General features: G+C 58.5%; 2 protein-coding genes across 2 annotated transcripts; one reads left to right on the top strand and one right to left on the bottom strand.

The window, feature by feature from the left end:
- Positions 1-1,997: 1,997 nt before the first annotated feature.
- Positions 1,998-8,467, bottom strand: P3H4 (prolyl 3-hydroxylase family member 4 (inactive)). Its single transcript, XM_007177833.2, has 8 exons — positions 7,707-8,467; positions 7,440-7,592; positions 7,150-7,321; positions 6,218-6,346; positions 5,186-5,331; positions 4,394-4,477; positions 2,774-2,918; positions 1,998-2,447 (listed from the first exon to the last, which is right to left on the bottom strand). Exons 1-8 carry the CDS (start codon positions 8,187-8,189, stop codon positions 2,425-2,427), a joined length of 1,335 nt encoding a protein of 444 aa, XP_007177895.2. The 5' UTR covers positions 8,190-8,467; the 3' UTR covers positions 1,998-2,424.
- An 807-nt stretch (positions 8,468-9,274) lies between these two features.
- Positions 9,275-17,103, top strand: FKBP10 (FKBP prolyl isomerase 10). Its single transcript, XM_007177653.3, has 10 exons — positions 9,275-9,605; positions 12,166-12,311; positions 12,635-12,824; positions 12,939-13,084; positions 13,526-13,715; positions 13,825-13,970; positions 14,570-14,762; positions 15,135-15,277; positions 15,508-15,671; positions 16,042-17,103. Exons 1-10 carry the CDS (start codon positions 9,358-9,360, stop codon positions 16,225-16,227), a joined length of 1,752 nt encoding a protein of 583 aa, XP_007177715.1. The 5' UTR covers positions 9,275-9,357; the 3' UTR covers positions 16,228-17,103.
- The last annotated feature ends 1,041 nt before the right edge of the window (positions 17,104-18,144 follow it).

The raw sequence follows: 18,144 nt of genomic DNA, 5'->3' as shown, positions 1-18,144 counted from the left end.
AGGAGGTGAAGGCGTCTGGGCTGGGTGGGGTTGGGAGAATGGGCTGGACGGCCCCAGAGGGCCCACGCTGGGACTCGCTAGAACTCGGTCTCACCGGTTTGGGGAGCTGGCCGGGCAATGGGGAGACGCTGGCATCAGAGAGAGGTGGGAGTGGCTGGCGGCTGCCAACGATGGAGAAGCTGAGTAAGACCCACTGGAAGGGGAGGAGGGCCTGGGCTAACGCCGGGATGCGGGTGAGTACCTAGAGAGGGGCGGCCTTCTGTTCCCAGGACACACGCGTGCACACACACACACACACACACACCCTCACCCTCAGACGCCACCGTCAGATGCACACTTGGACACACACATCAACACACTTCTTAAACCGTACCCCCATTCCCGCCCTGTTCTCCCGATCCTCTCACCCTGCTTTATTTTTCCAACGCACTTATGTAACATGGCCTGATAACTCATTCATTATTACATTTATTGTTTATTGCCTGTCTCCCCGCTGGAATGCAAGCTCCAGGAAGGCAGGGGGTGCTTGGCTTGCTTTGCCCACTATTGTATGCCCAGCACCTGCGGCGTACCCGGCTCATAGTAGGTGCCCAATAGATAACCGTTGGGTACAATCACATATTCTAGGGTTAGGGTCACGAACGCGCGCACCCTCAGGGACGCATGCGCAAACCCGCTCTGTCGCCCACGACGCTGCCACGGACATTCTCAGACACGTGCACGCAGGCACTCGCTCACATCCACACCAACACCCAAGCACATAGGCCTTCTCGCTCCCGCACACAGGCGCTTTCAGACTCAAACCCAGCGGTCCAGATTCCAAAGCTCCTACTCACGCAGGCATGCTGGAGCACGTCCCCGCTCCCCACCCTCCGGAGGGCCAGCCCCGGAGCGCAGCCCCTCCCAGAAACAGGGGGCGGGGCCTCGGTGGAAGCTGACAACACAGCAGCTTGAGAGGGGTGGGGTGGGGCAGGGCCGCCCTGGTACCTGGGAGCTCTTTGGAGACGCTGCCACTGCATACCCACCTACGGGAGAGAGGGAGGAGTGAGGTCACCGGCGCCCCCAGCTTCGACCCCGCCCGTGCTCCACACTCCGACTCTGTCCTTCCTTTCCTCATCTTCACCAAGGCCCAGGGGAAGGGCATGGGGTGGGGCACGGAGTCCTCCTGGGCACAGCGATGGATAGGGCCCAGGCCACGTCAGCTGGCACATCTGGGCAGGGGTGTGGACAGTGAGAACTGGGCTGACCAGCTTCCGCTCCACCTGCCAGTAAGAGGAGAAAGGGCCTCCACCACCCTGCCGCTGGGAGAACAGAAATGTGGGCAGTGGGCCAGAACTGTCACCTGGCTGGCCCTAGCCCGGTGTCCCTCCCCAGAGAGACCCCTTTTGCCCCTACTTCCCTGCTCTGGAACATGAAGTGGGGGGGAAATCACAGGGTGGGTGGTAGCCACCTCCAAATTCTCTGCCCCCCAGAGCCAATGCAAGATTGGGCAAGACGGTCTGGCAGTCCCACTGCCACCACAAAGTCTCATGTTATCAAGCCGTATCCCTAGGGTTCCTCTGGCCACTCAGAGGGCCCGTTCCCTGCTGTGGAATGAATGGGAGAATGGGCAGAGAGGGCAGCGCAGGGCATGTTTGCTCTGACTCAGTAAATGCTTGGAAAGTAAAAACCGGAAGTAAGTGTCCTTGGCCCCCTCCCCACATTCCCTGAGGGAAGCGATGCTGAACTAGGAAAATACAGGACATACCACTTTAGAAATCTGAAACCACCATCTTGCCAGGACTCAGGCAGAACTGCATCCTCACGCCCCCTAGCGGCAGATTGCAATGGCAGGCTGATGCTCCTCGTGGTCGCAAACACCCAGGGTCCACAGAGGGCGAACTGTGGCCCCTCACCTGTCTCCACATTTACTCATGAGGGGAGATGGGTGCAGAGGGAGGGAGGGATGGACCTGCACCCTCACCACTCCGCCCAGGGGAGTCTGGACCCCAATGCTGTGATTCATTCAACAAGAAATGTTTATTGAGCACCAATTGCCAGTGTGCAAGGAACAGCTGGACTCCTGGTCCAGTGCTCTTCGTGATGCCAGCTGCCCCTCTGCTGTACCTGCAATTCAGGCTGAGTCCCCAACTAGGAAGAGCTGGCATCTTCTCCTCCAGGAGACTGCCCCACTGGGTGGGGAGGACACTGGGAGGAGGGCAGGCCGTCAGCAGCTGCAGCACCATCATCCGGTGGTCCAGAGACCCAGAGAGGAGGCAAGAGGGGTCTGGGGAGCAGGGCTCACAGTTGGGACAGGATGGGGCCTGGTCAGCTATGTCCATTTACATGTTTAATAAATAGTTGTTGTTGCTGCCCAGGCTGGTGGGGGTGGTGCCACTGGGCCCGGGATTCCCAAGCCCTGGAGGGGTGCCGGGGGCCCTCTTCTTATGCTAGTTCAGGCTCCGGCTCTGAAAAATGAAAGGGGAGAGCATTGGGGTCAGCTTCCCATCCCCAACAGGTTTCCGGGTGCTGTCCTCGGGGAGGTGGTGCAGGCAGGAGTGAGGGTCCCCGGGAACAGGTCTCAGCTGGTCCCTGCTCCAGGAAGGATGTCACCCCCACCCCTCTACCTGGTGGGACGGGGGTTTTGCTAACAGGCCGGAAGCCCCCAGAAGAGGGGTGCCAGCACCCAGCACAGCTACTCCACAGCCCCTGCAGCCCAGTGCTTGGATCCTCCTGTCCCTAACGTCCAGCCCAGGCTGCATCCCCGCCCTCCACCAGGACTCAAGTCACTGACCGGCCTCAGCCTCGTCACCCTTGGCGTCTGGCTCCTGCCACCAGTCAGCATAGATGCTCTCCTCGTAGTCGCCCTCTCCTTCAAACTCGGCATCAGACGGGGGCTCCTCAGGCTCCGTGGGCGCTTCTGTCTCCTTCAGCTCCATCTAGAGCAGCCCCAGGATGGGAGGATAAACCAGGTCACAGCAGGCACAAACCCAGATCGGCTCCCTTCCTGGCCAAGGGGCCCTCCCATCCCGTCTCGGTCCCAAACCCCTCCTTCCCAGTCACACTCAAGACCTCACACAGGAGTGACTGGAGGGTTTCTCCCTAAGTCCTGTTCCCAAACTGCCCCCTCAGTGAACGGATGCATGGGGCTCCAATAGCAGAGCTTCAGGGCTGGTGTAACCTTCTTCCTCTCCACAGCCCACCTTTTAAGCATAAATACACAGGCAACACTGCGAGTCTATGAATGCTGTCTGCTCACGCTGCTTCCCGGCCGGGAACACCTTTACTCCCCTGTGCTTGGATAGCTTTTGTTTATCCCTCCAACACCAGGCATCAGCTCCAGGATGCAGCCCTTGCTGATGACCCTGGCTGGGTCTGGAGGCCTCGTCCAGTGCCCCGTGCTGACTTCTCCCATTGCACTGAACTAACGGTGAGCTGATTGGGCGAGGGACTGTGCCTTTCATCAATTTACCACAGCCCCAAGCACAGTGTCTGGCAAACAGCAAGCAACAAATAACAGTAATCAAAATGGCCACCACCCCCTGAGCACCTACTATGTGCCAGCTCTACACTAAGTGATTTACATACTAGATCTCATTGAATTCTCACCTCAACCGTGTAAGATGGCCATTATTCTCTCCATTCCATGGATGAAGAAATGGAAGTTAGAGGGTTACCTAACACTTGCCTGGAGGCTATCCAACTGGGAAATGGTGGAGCCAAGTCTGGTAAGCACCAAAGCCTGGGGGCTCACTGTGCAGACCTGGCCCCCTGTTTGATGAGGGGGGGGCATGGGTGCATGAACGATGCACGGGATGGATAAATAAGCACTGGGCAGCAAAGCCTCAGAGAATTCAGGCTCTCAAACCCTCATTTAGAATCAATATAATAACACACTGTGGTCCTTCCTTCCCGGCGTCCTGTGTTCATTCATTCACTCACTGGTTCATTCAAGCTCAGTTTCTGAGGGCCAGCTCTTTGCCAGGTGCTGTGGGAGAGCTGGGAATAACCTGGTCCCTGTCCTGGAGCCCAGTCCTCTAGGAGACTGGCTGGAGAAAGGGGCGGGGTGAGACAGACGAGGGCTGTAAATAACTCCGGTCCAGGGAGGCACAGACGGTCAGAGTAGGCACTGCAAGCCCAGAAGACAGAGCCAGGACATACAGCAAGGGCTTCTGGAGGAGGCGCCACCAGAGCTGGGCCCAGGAGAAGCGAGATTCAGACATGTAGAGAAAGGGGGTGTGAGAACACGGGGTGGGGAGAGGAGGGCAGGTGTAAGCAAGGGACAGGTGAAATCTCTCTGCCTCACAACGGCTGACTGCCACGAGCTGAGGCTGAGATTTGGCACAGCGGCCCCAGGAAGAGGATCAAGGGGTGTCCATCACCACCCAAGCCAGTAGGGCAAGGGGCCACTTACCTCGTCATCTGACTGCAGGTACATGTGCGCAAACTCCAGCAGCTCCCGAAGCTCAGCTGTCTGGTTGTGGTAGAGCATGGCCTCCTGGGAGGAGGGAAGGAAAGTGAGGTGAGCCAGGCCCTGCTGCCAGATGGTGGAGGAGCCAGAGCTCATAGGATCTGGGCCCTCTGGCCCTTTTACAGCTCGAGGAGCAGGGAACAGGTATCAGTTCACATGCTGATCGAAAAAATCACAGCTGCCTGAAGTGCCGGGTTAAGAAGGATTCTGAGGGCTCAGTGAGAAAGAGTGCCTAAATCGATTCGCAATGTCTGCCACTGACAAGGAAGTGGGGAGTGGCACCACGTGCCCCATATTTGCCAGTCTTGCCCTAGAATTCCAGGGTTGGAATTCCAGAATTCCAGGGTTCTAGAATTCCTAGAATTCCAATCCTCAGTTGGTCCAGGTTATGGGGTCCCTGGGGAAGAAGGGCAAAGGCCAGCAGTGAGCATGGTGAGAGTGGGGAAGGGAGCAGGCAGGGACAGATACTTTTTACCTCCCACATGCCAGGCACTGTGCTGGAGACGTAGGCTGTTCCACCCCCATTTTGCAGGTGAGGCAACAGATTCAGAAAAGGCCAGTAGTGTTCCCAGGACCACACAGCTGGTGGGTTTGAACCTAGGACTCCAACTACAACCCAAATTCTTTCTTTTTATTTCTCACCCTGCCTTTGGAGGAAGCCAGGTTTGTTTTGTGTGTGTGTGTTTTTTTTTTAAATCAAATCACATATCCTGAGAATGCCTCGGCGATGCCCACCTCCCTGGGCTGGAAGTCCTCCTCCTCCAGGCCCCAGCGAGCCCTGTGGAAGCGATAATACACCAGGTTTTGCTGCATGACATTGTCTTCGGGGTCAAAGAGCATGTAGCTGGCGGCACTGCGGGCAGCATGGCGCACGTCGTTCACTGTAGGCAGGACAGGAGTGAGTAGTGGCCCTGGCACTTCCCCACCTTCAGGGATAACCCTCAACTAACCCACCCCTATCTCCCAATTTAGTCCATTGCCCCTGATTCCCCAGCTGCCTCCCAGAATACCTGTTGGGCACCTCACCCGACCCAATAATAATACAAGCTAGAACGTATTGGGCACTTACCCTATGCCCCATGTAACTCATTTAAGCTTCACTGTTACTGTCACCCCCATTTTACAGATAAGACATCTGAGGCACAGAGAGATCAGGTAAACTGCTTGAGCTCACACAGCTGGAGAATGATGGCACTGGGGAATCAGAAGCTGGTGGCCCAGCCCTCAACCTGTTTGCCAACTAGAACACAAAGGGTCTCCTGGCCCTTGGTCTTCAGCTCCTCCTCTCCAACTCCAGCCTGTCTGAATCTTGGCATCTCCGCATTGCAGAAACCCTGGAGATTGACCATCTTAGCCCCGGCTGATGCCAGAATCCCCCTTAAGTGAGGAGAGCCTTAAGTCCTGGTGCTACTTTTTATTAGCCATGTGACTAATGGTCCCTTACCCTCTATGAGCCTCGGTTTCCTCATCTGAAAAATGGGTCCAGTAACGCCAGCTACCGGTTGCTTGTGAGAGGATCAAGTGAGATAAACAGATGTGGCAGGGCTTTGTAAACTATCAAGTGCTGTGCAGTTGTTGACTATCTAGTCATTTACCCAAGAGGCCCTGGCATTCTCCCCTGAGGCTGCTCTCTGTTCCCCGCCACAAGCCTCTCACCTGCCTCACCACCCCCAGCCTTCCCTCCCATCACCAAGGGTCCTCAATTCTGGCTCAGCTTCACTCCCAGTGCAGTGCTCTCCCCCACCCCAAGCCCACCAGGAGGCTCACACTTGTAGTAGGCAAACTGCAGGTAGTGATACATGGTGGCCACGAACTTCTCCACAAAGTAGCCGCCCACGTTGGGGGTCAAGTTGGCCTCACAATCCACCTTGCACTGCAGGGATTCTGCAAAGAGATCTGGGGGTGGGGGTGGCAGCGGTGAGGAGCTGGACACGGCGGCGTCCAGCAGCCCGCAATAGTAGTTGAGATACTTGGCGGTGAGCTCGTGCTTCGGGTGCCTCTGTACTGAACAGCTCCATCCCGCGGATGGGGACGACGGCCGATGACTTCCAGTCCCAGCTCTGCCTGATGATCCCATGAGACAGTCGAGGGACAAGGGATGCTGCGGAAGCCTACAGTGGCCTGGGCTGACTTATCACCCCCACAGCTCACCCACCGCCCCAAAGCCAGAGGAAACCAGGGCACACTGGGAGGTTGGCAGGTGAGGCCTGGAGGTGGGCCTGAAGCCCAAAGAGAGAAGCTCAGGACAGTCCCTTCTGCCCCTGCTGAGGGACTCCGCCCTTAGGGATCCCCAGACTAGGTGTGATTTCTGGCCACAAACTGCTTTCTGCACACACCTGCTGGGTCGTTTCCCACCTCAGCAACTTTGCACTTGCGTTGCCCTCTGCCTGGAAGGCCCATGAACCCAACCTCCCCAGACCTTTTTGGGATGTCACCTCCTCTCTGCACCGATGCCCAGCACCTTGGACACTCCCTACTGCAGCCCTCTGCACCCAGTGGCAGGTGTTCTGTTGGCCCCTCTCAGCCAACGACGACTGAAGGGTCTGAGTGTCGGGATAACACCTTATGCCTGTCGGCCTCCCAAGCACTTAGTAGGCGCTCCATAAATGTGTATGGAATGAATATTTGTGTTAAGGTGCCTTAGGAGTTCTGGGAAGCAGGGCCCTGTGGATGAAAGGGATGCCCACCGGGGTGGGTACCTGCTATGGCTGGATAGAAGTCCTTGAAGTCCACCTGCTCGTGGGCGCCCTCGCAGCCAGCCAGACACCGGGCAAAGACGGCCATATACTCGGCCAGGGCCCGCTCCATGTCCTCCGTGCTGCTACGGAAATCTCCGCTGTTGTAGAGCTTCACAGCCCGGAGGAACACGGCCTAGGGGGAGGGGACGCGGCAGAGGGGTCAAGGGGACCCCCACACCTCCCCTCCCCCACGGGCCCTATGGGGGGACTCAGGGAGTTGCGTCAGGGCTGGCCCTACCCTGGCACCCCACCTCATAGGGCTGGGCCTCCAAGTCCGTGAGGGGCTCGTCGGCGGCGTCCAGCAGCCCGCGATAGTAGTTGAGATACTTGGCGGTGAGCTCGTGCTTCGGGTTCCTCTGAAGGAAGGTGTAGGCCGCGGCCACCGCTTTCTCCAGCCGGTTCGCCTGCGGCGTGGGGACAGGGCCGGTCAGCAGGGCCAGAGCCCGCAACCCCGAGCACACGCGAGGAGCCGCGCTCCCCCCGACCCGACTGGGAGGCGCCGCCGCCTGGGCGCGCACCTTGAACTGCGCGTAGTGCAGGTACTGGTAGGGCAGGCGGCTCTGGAAGTCGCGCAGCAGCTGGCGCGGCGGGTAGGGCACCTGGAAGGCGGGCAGCGAACGCTTGCAGCGCCGCAGGCAGGCGGCGCGCTCCAGGACGTGGCCGAAGAGTCGCAGCTCGCGGGCCCACTCGTCGCCGCCGCCGCCGTCGGGGCCGGGGGTAGCGGGCCCGGGGGGCGCGGCGGCGGGCGGCGCGGGGCCGCTGCAGTTGGCGTGGCAGAAGGCCTCGCTGTCCCGCAGCAGCCGGTGCAGCCGCAGCGCGGCCTCGAGGTAGCGCGCGCTCTCGCGCCAGCTCTCGCCCTCGTACTGCTCCAGCGCGTGCCCGTAGGCCGCGGCCAGGGGCATCAGGTCCTCGGGCGGGAAGCCCCGGAAGCTGTACTTCTCGTACTGCGCCCCGGCGCTGCCCAGCACCAGCCACAGCAGCCCCCACGCCGCCCGAGCCATAGCCCCCTCCGCGCCGCTGTCTCTCCCCTCCGCGAGCAGGCGTCCCGGCCCAGCTGCCGGGCAGGCTGGCGGGCTCAGGGGCCCGGGACTGGCCGGCGCGCCCGCTGGGTCTTAGCGCCTGGCACCGGGGGCAGCGAGGCGGGGTCGTGGTTTGAGTCAGATCCCCCGAGGGGCCGAGGGCTGTGTCTCCACTCTTTTCAGAGAGCCAACACTATCCTGAGTCCCCGACCTCCTGCCCTTGGGGGTCCTCCCCTTGGCAGATGGTGAGAGGGTGGAGGAACAATTCCCGCAGGGATGCGGAGCCCAGAAAGCCCCTCCCACACAAAGACAGTCCCCCCCCCCGCCCCCGGGACCTTAATATAGAGAAATTGAGGGAAGTGCCACCTCACGCTACTTTACCCAAGCCCTGGAATCTGCTCTTCCTTCCATCAGAGCGGTCCTTCTGCTTACTCCCCACTCCCAGCCCCGAAGAGGTTCCTCCAAGTGTCCCCCCAGCCCGCGACGGGGAGGCACACCCCCGGTTTTACCCTGCACATCCTCCACTCTCAACCACCTCCCACTCGATCTCCATCCCCACGTCAGAAAGTCCTCTGGCAGTCCAGCTTTTGCAGGACAAAGCAGCCCGTCCCTGGAGAGGCCGTCCCTGGGGCAGAAGGGGTGGGAGGGAGCACTGAGATACCCCTCCGATTTTGGAGCCTCACCAGCCACTGGAGAGACCTAGTTTGGCGCTGCCAGCCAAAGAAACAAGGGCTGCCTCAGTCTGGCTTTAGGACCCGGGGGGCTCCAGAAAAAAACTCTGAACTTTTTTTTTTTTATAAGTCGGCTCCGACTTTCCCAACTTTCCGGAACTTCCCTACCCCTCCCAGGTCTCTCAGCCCCAGGGTGGGGGTGGGGGTAAATCTGGAGGGCTTTGTGGTGCTTTCCTTGTACTCTAAAGCTATCAGCCTGGCCCTCCTCCTCTTATTCCACACCCCTTCCCCCCCACACACCCCCCCGCCCCGCCAGCTCAGCCTCCCCAGCCCCCATTCCACGTGGACCAGCCAGGGCGGGGGTGGGGATGGAGGACAGGAAGAGGGGGAGCCAGCTCTGGGAGGAGTTGGGGGAAGGAGTCTGGCGGCGGCGGCTCTCTCGCTCGCCCTCACAGCCGGCCGTCCCAGCTCCAGGCACCATGTTCCGCGCGGGGCGCCCCAGCCACACCGTCCTCCGGCTCCCCCTGCTGCAATCGCTGCTGCTGCTGCTGCTGCAGGCCGTGGGGAGGGGGCTGAGCCGCGCCAGCCCGGCCGGGAGCCCCCTGGAAGATGTGGTCATCGAGAGGTACCACATCCCCAGGGCCTGTCCCCGGGAAGTGCAGATGGGGGATTTTGTGCGCTACCACTACAACGGTACTTTCGAGGACGGCAAGAAGTTTGACTCGAGGTAATGGCTTGAGTGCCCCCAGACTCACCATTTCCCTTCCCGGAGCCCGGGACCAAGCTCTCTCAGTCCTGGGGTTCCCTTGTTGCTGCTTTTAAGCTGTGTCTGCATGCTCCCTACTCACACCGTGATCCCCTAACCTCACACACAGCACCCTGGGTGGGGGGACTCCTAGACGTCCATCTCCCCAGACATCCCTGCCCTCAATTTCAAACCAAACCTTCGCCTCTCAGAAGACCCCAATTTCTTTCACACAAACTCCCTCTGTCTCTCAGAGTGCTTGAGAATCAAAGTGAACTACTCTATTTACTTACCAGCGCTTTATTTAAAGACATAGAGGGGGTTTTCTGGTCCACAGAGTTGGGGGGAAGGGCATGGTCCCTGTTGCATGTGAATCCTCCAGTGGTCTCAGCCCAGCACCCTCTACCTTTCCATCCACCCTGACTCCCTTTCTGGTTCCAGCCACAGGTTTCAGTGCCTTTGTGTTTAGAGAAAAAGTAAGTAGAGCTTTTGGGGGAGGGGGAGGGGTTTTTTTAGCAGCCAGTTGGGTAAAGCAGGTGGGCATTCTAAGACAGCAGGATGGATCAGGGAGTGCAGGGCATAGCTTGGTGTAGGGACCCTGTCTGCCTACATGTCACACAGTCACACATGCCACCCTGGGCTCCTCCGAGGGTTTTCATGCCTCCCTCTCCCCGTGATCCCTCACCCTCATCTCCCTCCATCTTAGCTCAACCAGGTCAGTGCTGCCGCCCATCTTGCCAGCCTTGGGGTTTGAGAGATGGGCTCCTCTTCTGTGTCCAAGCTTTCCGTCTGCTCTGGCAAGTTCATTTTTCTTGGTGGGGGCAGGGCCGTACGCCAGGCCAGCCTTAGTTAAACCTTGGGTCCAGGTCACACACACAAGCCCCCACCCCACACCCAAGAAGTCAGTCCCTCTTAGACCCTTCCCCAAAACACACAAGTCGGCCTATAGAAATTAGTGGCTCTGGAGGCAGGCAGTTTATTGGGTAAGAACACGAACTCCTGAGACCAAGACCCTGGATTCAAACCCAGGCTGTGATCATGGACAAGGAGTTTTGCCTCTTTAAGCTTTACTTTCTTCATCTGAAAAAAAGGAGACTAAAAAACAGTCTGAAAAACTGCGTCCCTACTTCCTAAGGCTGATGGTAAGACTCAAGATGATGAATGAAAGTGAACTTCACACAGTACCTTACAGTCTGCAAGCAGGTTCAGTACACATTAGCCTTGACTCTGGGGAGAACTTTGGTAGTGTTTAACTGGTAGAAGCTTCTTGCCATGCTTGGGCTCTCACAACGGCGCTGTGGAGGAAGCAGGCCATACAACCAGCTCAGTGGGCAAAATGAGGCATAGACAGTAGCCAGGAGTACAGCTGTGAGCCTGTGGCCACCAAGGAGTGGAGGAGGGCTTGGGAGTTGGGGAATGACCTCCCTATCGGGGATCCTGATGGGGACTCTTGGATCCAGGTTGGGTCCAAGCGGTGCTGAGCTTGGAAAACTTTTACAACTCATGACACCTTCCATCAAAATAATAATCTCCCATCTTTCCTTAACTTCTGAAAACTTAAAACTGTAACTAAAAACAAGTAAAAGCCGTGGCAATTTTAGAGTAGGCTTTTTCAAAATTGAAAACCAATCCCTATCCCCAGCCAGTTCTGCTTCCCCTTCCTTTCCTCTGTGAATTGATGGTGCCGTGGCCCAAACGTGGGCTTTGGAGTTCAACAGACCAAACATTAGCTGTGTGACCTTGGGCAAGTCATTTGGTCTCTCAAGTCTCAATTTTTCTCGTAAGAAAAATGAAATCAATAATGCCCATTTCGGGAATTCCCTGGTGGTCCAGTGGTTAGGACTCAGCGCTTTCACTGCTGTGGCCTGGCTGTGATCCCTGGTGGGGGAACTAAGATCTCACAAGCTGCATGGTGCAGCAAATAATAATAATAATAATAATGCCCACCTCACAGGGGAGAGAATTAAATAAGATAATGAATGCAGGGACTTCCCTGGTGGTCCAATGGTTAAGGCTCCGTGCTCCCAATGCAGGGGGCCCGGGTTCGATCCCTGGTCAGGGAACTAGATTCCACATGCCGCAACTAAAAGATCCCGCGTGCCGCAACGAAGATCCCAAGTGCCACAACTAAAGATGCGGCGCAGCCAAATAAATAAATATTTTTAAAAAGATAATGAATGCAAAATGCCAAGCATTTCGTCGGCCTTATCATTTAAGTGCTGGATAACTGGTCTCCCCGCCCCCCGCTCCCGCCCCGGTCTGCACATAGCAGGAACAGACAGGACTGCTGTCACCATCCCCCCATCCCAGGGCAGATAAAAGCCCCTGGCCTCCTGGAGGGCTTCCTTTTGTAACAGCCCATCCTATTAAGGTGGGAGTCACGGCCCACCTAGGAGGGAGGCCTGAAACGTTGAGAAGCCTGTGGATCTACACCTTTGTGTAGGGAGGGGGATTGTGTGTGTGTGTGCACTTGTGTGCACCTGTGCATGTATGCAACCATGGGCAGAGGCCACTGTATCCCATCTGTCCCCTCCCTCCCCAGCTATGACCGCCACACCTTGGTGGCCATCGTGGTGGGCGTGGGGCGCCTCATCACCGGCATGGACCGAGGCCTCATGGGCATGTGCGTCAATGAGCGGCGACGCCTCATTGTGCCTCCGCACCTTGGCTACGGCAGCATCGGCGTGGGTGAGGAGAGCTGGGGCCCAGGCATGGGGGTGGAGGAGACCAGGAGGCAGAAGCGAGGGCCCAGGACAAGAAAACTGAAGCTCAGAGAGGGAGAGCAGCTTTCCAAGGTCACAATGCATGCGCAGAATGAATAGCGAGGCAGGTCTGGGACTAGACTTTTCTGTCTCCTGCCGCTGGGGCGGGAGGAAGGGCAATAATAGGGCCCTGGGTAGGATCCTAGCTTGACCTGGGAGAAGGGGAACTAAGGGTGGTGGAGGGGGAGGCCAAGCAGGATGCTCAGACCTCCACTCCACCCCCCACCCTGGGGGCTGCACCAAACACAGCGGGGCTTATTCCCCCGGATGCCACCCTCTACTTTGATGTGGTCCTGCTTGATGTGTGGAACAAGGCGGACACCGTGCAGGTGAGCACTTTGCTGCGCCCGCCCCACTGCCCCCGCATGGTCCAGGACAGCGACTTCGTCCGCTACCACTACAATGGCACGCTGCTGGATGGCACTGCCTTCGACACCAGGTAAGGGCTGGAAGGAGCCCTGGGGCGCCAGGGGCTGTGGCATGCAGCGGGGAATCGGGGGCCTTCCTGCCTCTCCCACCAACAGCAGCCTCACCCCTACCTCATTCTCTGCAGCTACAATAGAGGTGGCACTTACGACACCTACGTGGGCTCTGGCTGGCTGATCAAGGGCATGGACCAGGGGCTGCTGGGCATGTGTCCTGGAGAGAGAAGGAAGATCGTCATCCCTCCATTCCTGGCCTATGGCGAGAAAGGCTATGGTGAGGGCAAGCAGGGACTTGGGGATTCTCTAGAAGTGGGCTGCCACATACAGTTGTTCAGGTTGAGTACTGCACAAGGACACCCGGCCAGGGAGGCAAGTAGTGATGAAATCTAACCCTTGGTGATCACCTCACTAAGAAGGGGTGCTTGGGTGGTTAGGACTCGGCACTATCACTGCTGGGGCCCGGGTTCAATCCCTGGTTGGGGAACTAAGATGCTTTGTTCTGATTCACACAAAGGCTCATATGGGCTGGTGGTGGCCCTGGGGAAAGCTCAGCTCAGGCCTCACAGGGGAAGAAGCAGGGCTGCTGATGGGCGTCAAAGGCTCTGGAAAGCAGGGTTAGTACCTTTTTGCACGGTGCTCACATAGGCCTTCCTGAGTGGAGAAGAAGCCCTGCTTTGCTCTCCACGTGTATGGTTCAAGCCTATCCCTTCCCCAGGGACTGTGATCCCCCCGCAGGCCTCCCTGGTCTTCCATGTCCTACTGATTGACGTCCACAACCCAAAGGACACGGTCCAGCTGGAGACACTGGAGCTGCCACCTGGCTGCGTCCGGAGAGCCGTGGCTGGGGACTTCATGCGTTACCACTACAACGGCTCCCTGATGGACGGCACCCTCTTTGACTCCAGGTCCGGGGGGGTCCTGAGGATGGCGGTGGGGACTGGGGGCGGCTCTGTGCTGGGGGAAGGGCGGGGCCACTGTGACTCCCTTGCCCACCTCCCCGCCCTCGTATTGCAGCTACTCCCGAAACCGCACCTACAATACCTATGTGGGGCAGGGCTATGTCGTCCCAGGGATGGACCAGGGGCTGCAGGGCTCGTGCATGGGGGAGCGCCGGAGAATCACCATCCCCCCCCACCTCGCCTACGGGGAGAACGGGACTGGTAGGCTTGCTCCCTGTTCCCCAAGCCAACACCTCAGTTCCTCCTGACCTTCCCCCTGATGAGCGGGGGCGAAGGGGGTGGATTCCAGCCATTGCTCTGCCCCTCTCATCAAAAAAACTGGTCCCCCACCCAACTCCTGCCACAAGGACTCCATCCTTTTCTCCAGGGGGCGGTCCCCCACTTCTCCCCTTCCACACTGGAGAAGGGCAGCCGACTCCTGAGCTTGGGGAGGGAGGGTGGTTATGGAAGAACAGAAACAGCATAGCCCTGGGAAGCAAAGAGACCGGGATTTGAGTCCCAGCTTTGCTGGAAGCCTTTGTGTGCTCACCTGTAAAATGAGACTAATCACATCGATCAGCAGGGTAAGTTATTGGGAGGTTGCAAGATACATATGTAAAAGGCTTTCCAGCTGGCGTGCCCCTCCCCTCCCCTGCCTCCTCACCACCACAGAGTATATTACAAGAGTTGACTATGTGGACAAACATCCCATCCCATCCTTGTTTAAAACCCCAGGATGGGGAAGGTCTGGGGCCTCCATGGAGACCTAGAGCAGCCCCTCCTAGACTCCAGCTGATCCACGCCCCCCATTCTGGCCCCAGGAGACAAGATCCCTGGCTCTGCCGTGCTGATCTTCGACGTCCACATCATCGACTTCCACAACCCTGCAGATCCTGTGGAAGTCAAGACCCTGTCCCGGCCCCCGGAGACCTGCAACGAGACGGCCAAGCTTGGGGACTTTGTTCGCTACCACTACAACTGCTCTCTGCTGGATGGCACCAAGCTCTTCTCCTCGTGGGTCCGGGGCAGGGCCAGGGCTGGGTAGGTGGGTGGGCCCAGGCATGGGGAGTCCTCCTAGCAGCACCCCTGACGCTTCCTTCCTCCCTAAGCTCCCATCTAAGCTGAAATTCTTAACTCCACAGGCAGAGGGAGGGTGAAGTAAGCAGTAGGGGGAGCTGCTAGTTCCACTCAGTGGAGGGAAGCGAGCAGGGAGAGATGAGCCCCCGGCCACGCTGCAGGGCAGTGGCGAGATAAGGGGATTGATCCTGTCTCTGCACTGCTGGGCCCCTGCACCCTGCCCTGTGGGGCGGCACCAGGGGTGACTCGGGAGCTGGGCCTGCCGGGGACCAGGATGAACGCTGACCTGGGAATCTGCTCTCCTCCCAGCCATGACTACGGGGCCCCTCAGGAGGCGACTCTGGGTGCCCACAAGGTGATCGAAGGCCTGGACACGGGCCTGCAGGGCATGTGTGTGGGAGAGAGGCGGCAGCTTGTGGTCCCCCCGCACCTGGCACATGGAGAGAGTGGAGGTGAGGAGCAGAGACTGGCCTGATGGCTTTCCTCCTCCCCTCTGCCCCTGCCACCTGGAGCCTTGACGGCTGGTGGGAGGAGTGAGTGAAGCCTTCCGGATGCTTCCCATTCCATGCCCCCCTCTCCAGCCCCCAAGGCAGGAGCTGAGGCCTGTAGGCTGGGAGCGCACTGGGCGGGCAGTGAAGCCAGGCCCAGACCCTTCCCTTCTCTCCTCCTCCCCTCCCTCCAGCCCGGGGGGTCCCTGGAAGTGCTGTGCTCCTGTTTGAGGTGGAGCTGGTGTCCCGGGAGGATGGGCTGCCCACAGGCTACCTGTTTGTGTGGCACGAAGACCCTCCTGCCAACCTGTTTGAAGACATGGACCTCAACAAGGATGGCGAGGTCCCCCCGGAGGAGGTGGGTGAGGAGTTCGCTTCTTCTAGTAATCCCTCCCACGCTGTCACCCGGCAGAAGCCACCTTGCACGGTGGCATCTAACGAGAACAGCGTGTGTCCACCATCCTGTCTGCACCCATGTTCCTGCCCCTCTGCGGGTCAGTGTGCCTTAAGCCCCTCATCCCCGCCTTTGCCTCTGGCACATGCAGCCCATTCCCCCATGGCTGCCTGACCCTGGGCACGCCCTCCGCCCCCGCCCCCCTCAGGACGCAGCACCAGCTCCCCTCCTCAGTCCTCACTGGAAGGCCTCCGCCTGGGGGCCCATCCCAAGGTGAGCACAGCTGCTCAGGCAGGACGCTCTCTCCCCCTCCCCTTGGCTCTCCTCGCCGTAGTTCTCCACCTTCATCAAGGCTCAAGTCAGTGAGGGCAAAGGACGCCTCCTGCCTGGCCAGGACCCTGAGAAAACCATAGGAGACATGTTTCAGAATCAGGATCGCAACCAGGATGGCAACATCACCGCCGAGGAACTCAAGCTGAAGTCGGACGAAGACCAGGAGCGGGTCCATGAGGAGCTCTGAAGGGCAGAGGCCTGGGCCCAAATGCAAAGGTCCACGTCTAAGGGGACAGTGGGCAGTGGGGCTGACTTCCCAACAGTCGCCCTCCCCTCTGCTGGGATGAGGTCTGGAAGCTTCTAGAAAGTGGTCAGAGGGGACAACTCTGGTTTTCCCACTGCCCGAGAGTAAAATCCACAGCACAGATCTCTATTCGGTTTTTCTCTCCCAACCCCAAACCCCTTCCTTAAAAGTTTTGGAATTACAAAGCCAATCTGGGGATTGGTGGAGTTTGGGGGTTGGCTGGGGTCATTGCTGGCCCCTTGCTCAGACCTCCCCTCCGTGTCACCAGCCACTGAGCAAGGCCAAGCTCATCATTTCCTTATTTCCCCTTTACCTGTACTTTTCATCACCATGCTCAACCTGCCCCGCCCCCAGCTGCCCACAGCCCCCATTCCTCTGTCCTGGCAGCTCCCCAGGAACATGAACCCCCAGCTTTCCTCCCTCGGCTCTGGCTGGTTCCTAGGGAAGGGGACGGTTCCGGGGGGGCAGCCCTAGCTTACCTGTCCGGTTCCCTTCACCTGTCCCATGCCTCCTTGCTGCCGTCCAGTGGTGGCTGAAGTGCCCCTAGGGTGCTGCACTTCAGGGCTGGGCTTTGTGTCACCTTTTATCCTTAAAGAAGGCTGCCTTCTCTAGGGACCAAAGAACAAGAGAAAAATGAAGGGGGGTGGTATGAGGAAACCTACTTGGATGGATCTTAGGGCTATGAAATCCTTGGTTCGGGGCTGAGCTCATTATTGAGGGGTGAGAAGGGGGGTGGGCAGAGCTCTGCACACTCAAAAGGCTAAACTGGTGTCATACCCCCTTCTCCTTTGTGCCAAATAAAACACATCTGAAACCAGAGTCCTTGGGATGTGGTCTTTCTTGGTTGGGGGCGGGGAGCTTAGACCCAAGTGTTGGGAGGAAGGGGAGCAAAGCAGGCCATCTCCATGGCCCTTCAGCTCAAGACCCTGTGTCCCTAGGTCTCAGCCTCCTGCCTCCCTGAGGCCCAGCTGGGGCCCTCACCATGGAGGGAGGCTGGGGGGTAAGTGTCCACAGAGAGAGGCCTGCAGGGGAGGCCTGGAGACATGATCCTGATCTCCTAAGGGTCCCAGCTGAATGGAAAAACAAGTTCGCTGAACTCAAACACAACATGCAAAGCTCAAGGGTTAAATTAAACCACAAAGGTCAGATTCCCCTTTCACATAGATCGTTTCTAATAATACCACGATGTTCCCACCTCTCCCTGCTCCTGGCCGCCAGCTGTTACCACCTGCCTGGTGCTTCTCCCTCCTGCCAGAAAGAAAGGTAATTGAGTTCAAACCTCTGGTGTCTTGAAGGAGTTGCTTCAGCCACTCATCAGGCCATCTGCCCTCACCTGCCTGGCTGGACTCTGGCCAGTGCGACAGAGATGACCCAAGCCATCCAAGGGGGCGGGGTGGGGGGGATGCTTGGGAGAGAAAATAACTGACTGGACTCACACCCCAAACTGCCCCCACAAGCACCGAGCTCTTGCCCAAGATCCCCCGAGAGACGGAGCTGCTCCCCATGGTCGCCAGTGACTGATACCCCCTGGTCCCAAAGCACAGAAAGCACCTCGGGGTTGACAGAGGTGACAGCCTCAGATGATAACCACCCTCCCGCAAGCCTAACAGGGCAGCCTGAACTAAGTCCGTGTGGAGGCAGCGCGACGCAGAAGAGAAGGCTGGCTCTGGCGGAAACACTGCAACCCCAGCTCGAGCTCCCAGCTCTGGCCTTTGGGCAAAGGACTGGTCCTTTCTAAGTGGACCCATACCTCCTGCAGGATGAGGTGTGCACCTCCTGCATCCTGTGAGGATGAAACGGCACCTGCAGCACCTGGGTGCACACAGCTGGCCCTCAGTCAACACTCCCGTCACTTTCTCT

This window comes from Balaenoptera acutorostrata, chromosome 20 (genome assembly GCF_949987535.1).
Source record: "Balaenoptera acutorostrata chromosome 20, mBalAcu1.1, whole genome shotgun sequence".
NCBI lineage: Eukaryota > Metazoa > Chordata > Mammalia > Artiodactyla > Balaenopteridae > Balaenoptera > Balaenoptera acutorostrata.
The sequence above is the reverse complement of the archived record's forward strand: the minus strand, read 5'-3'. Positions and strand labels throughout refer to the sequence as shown.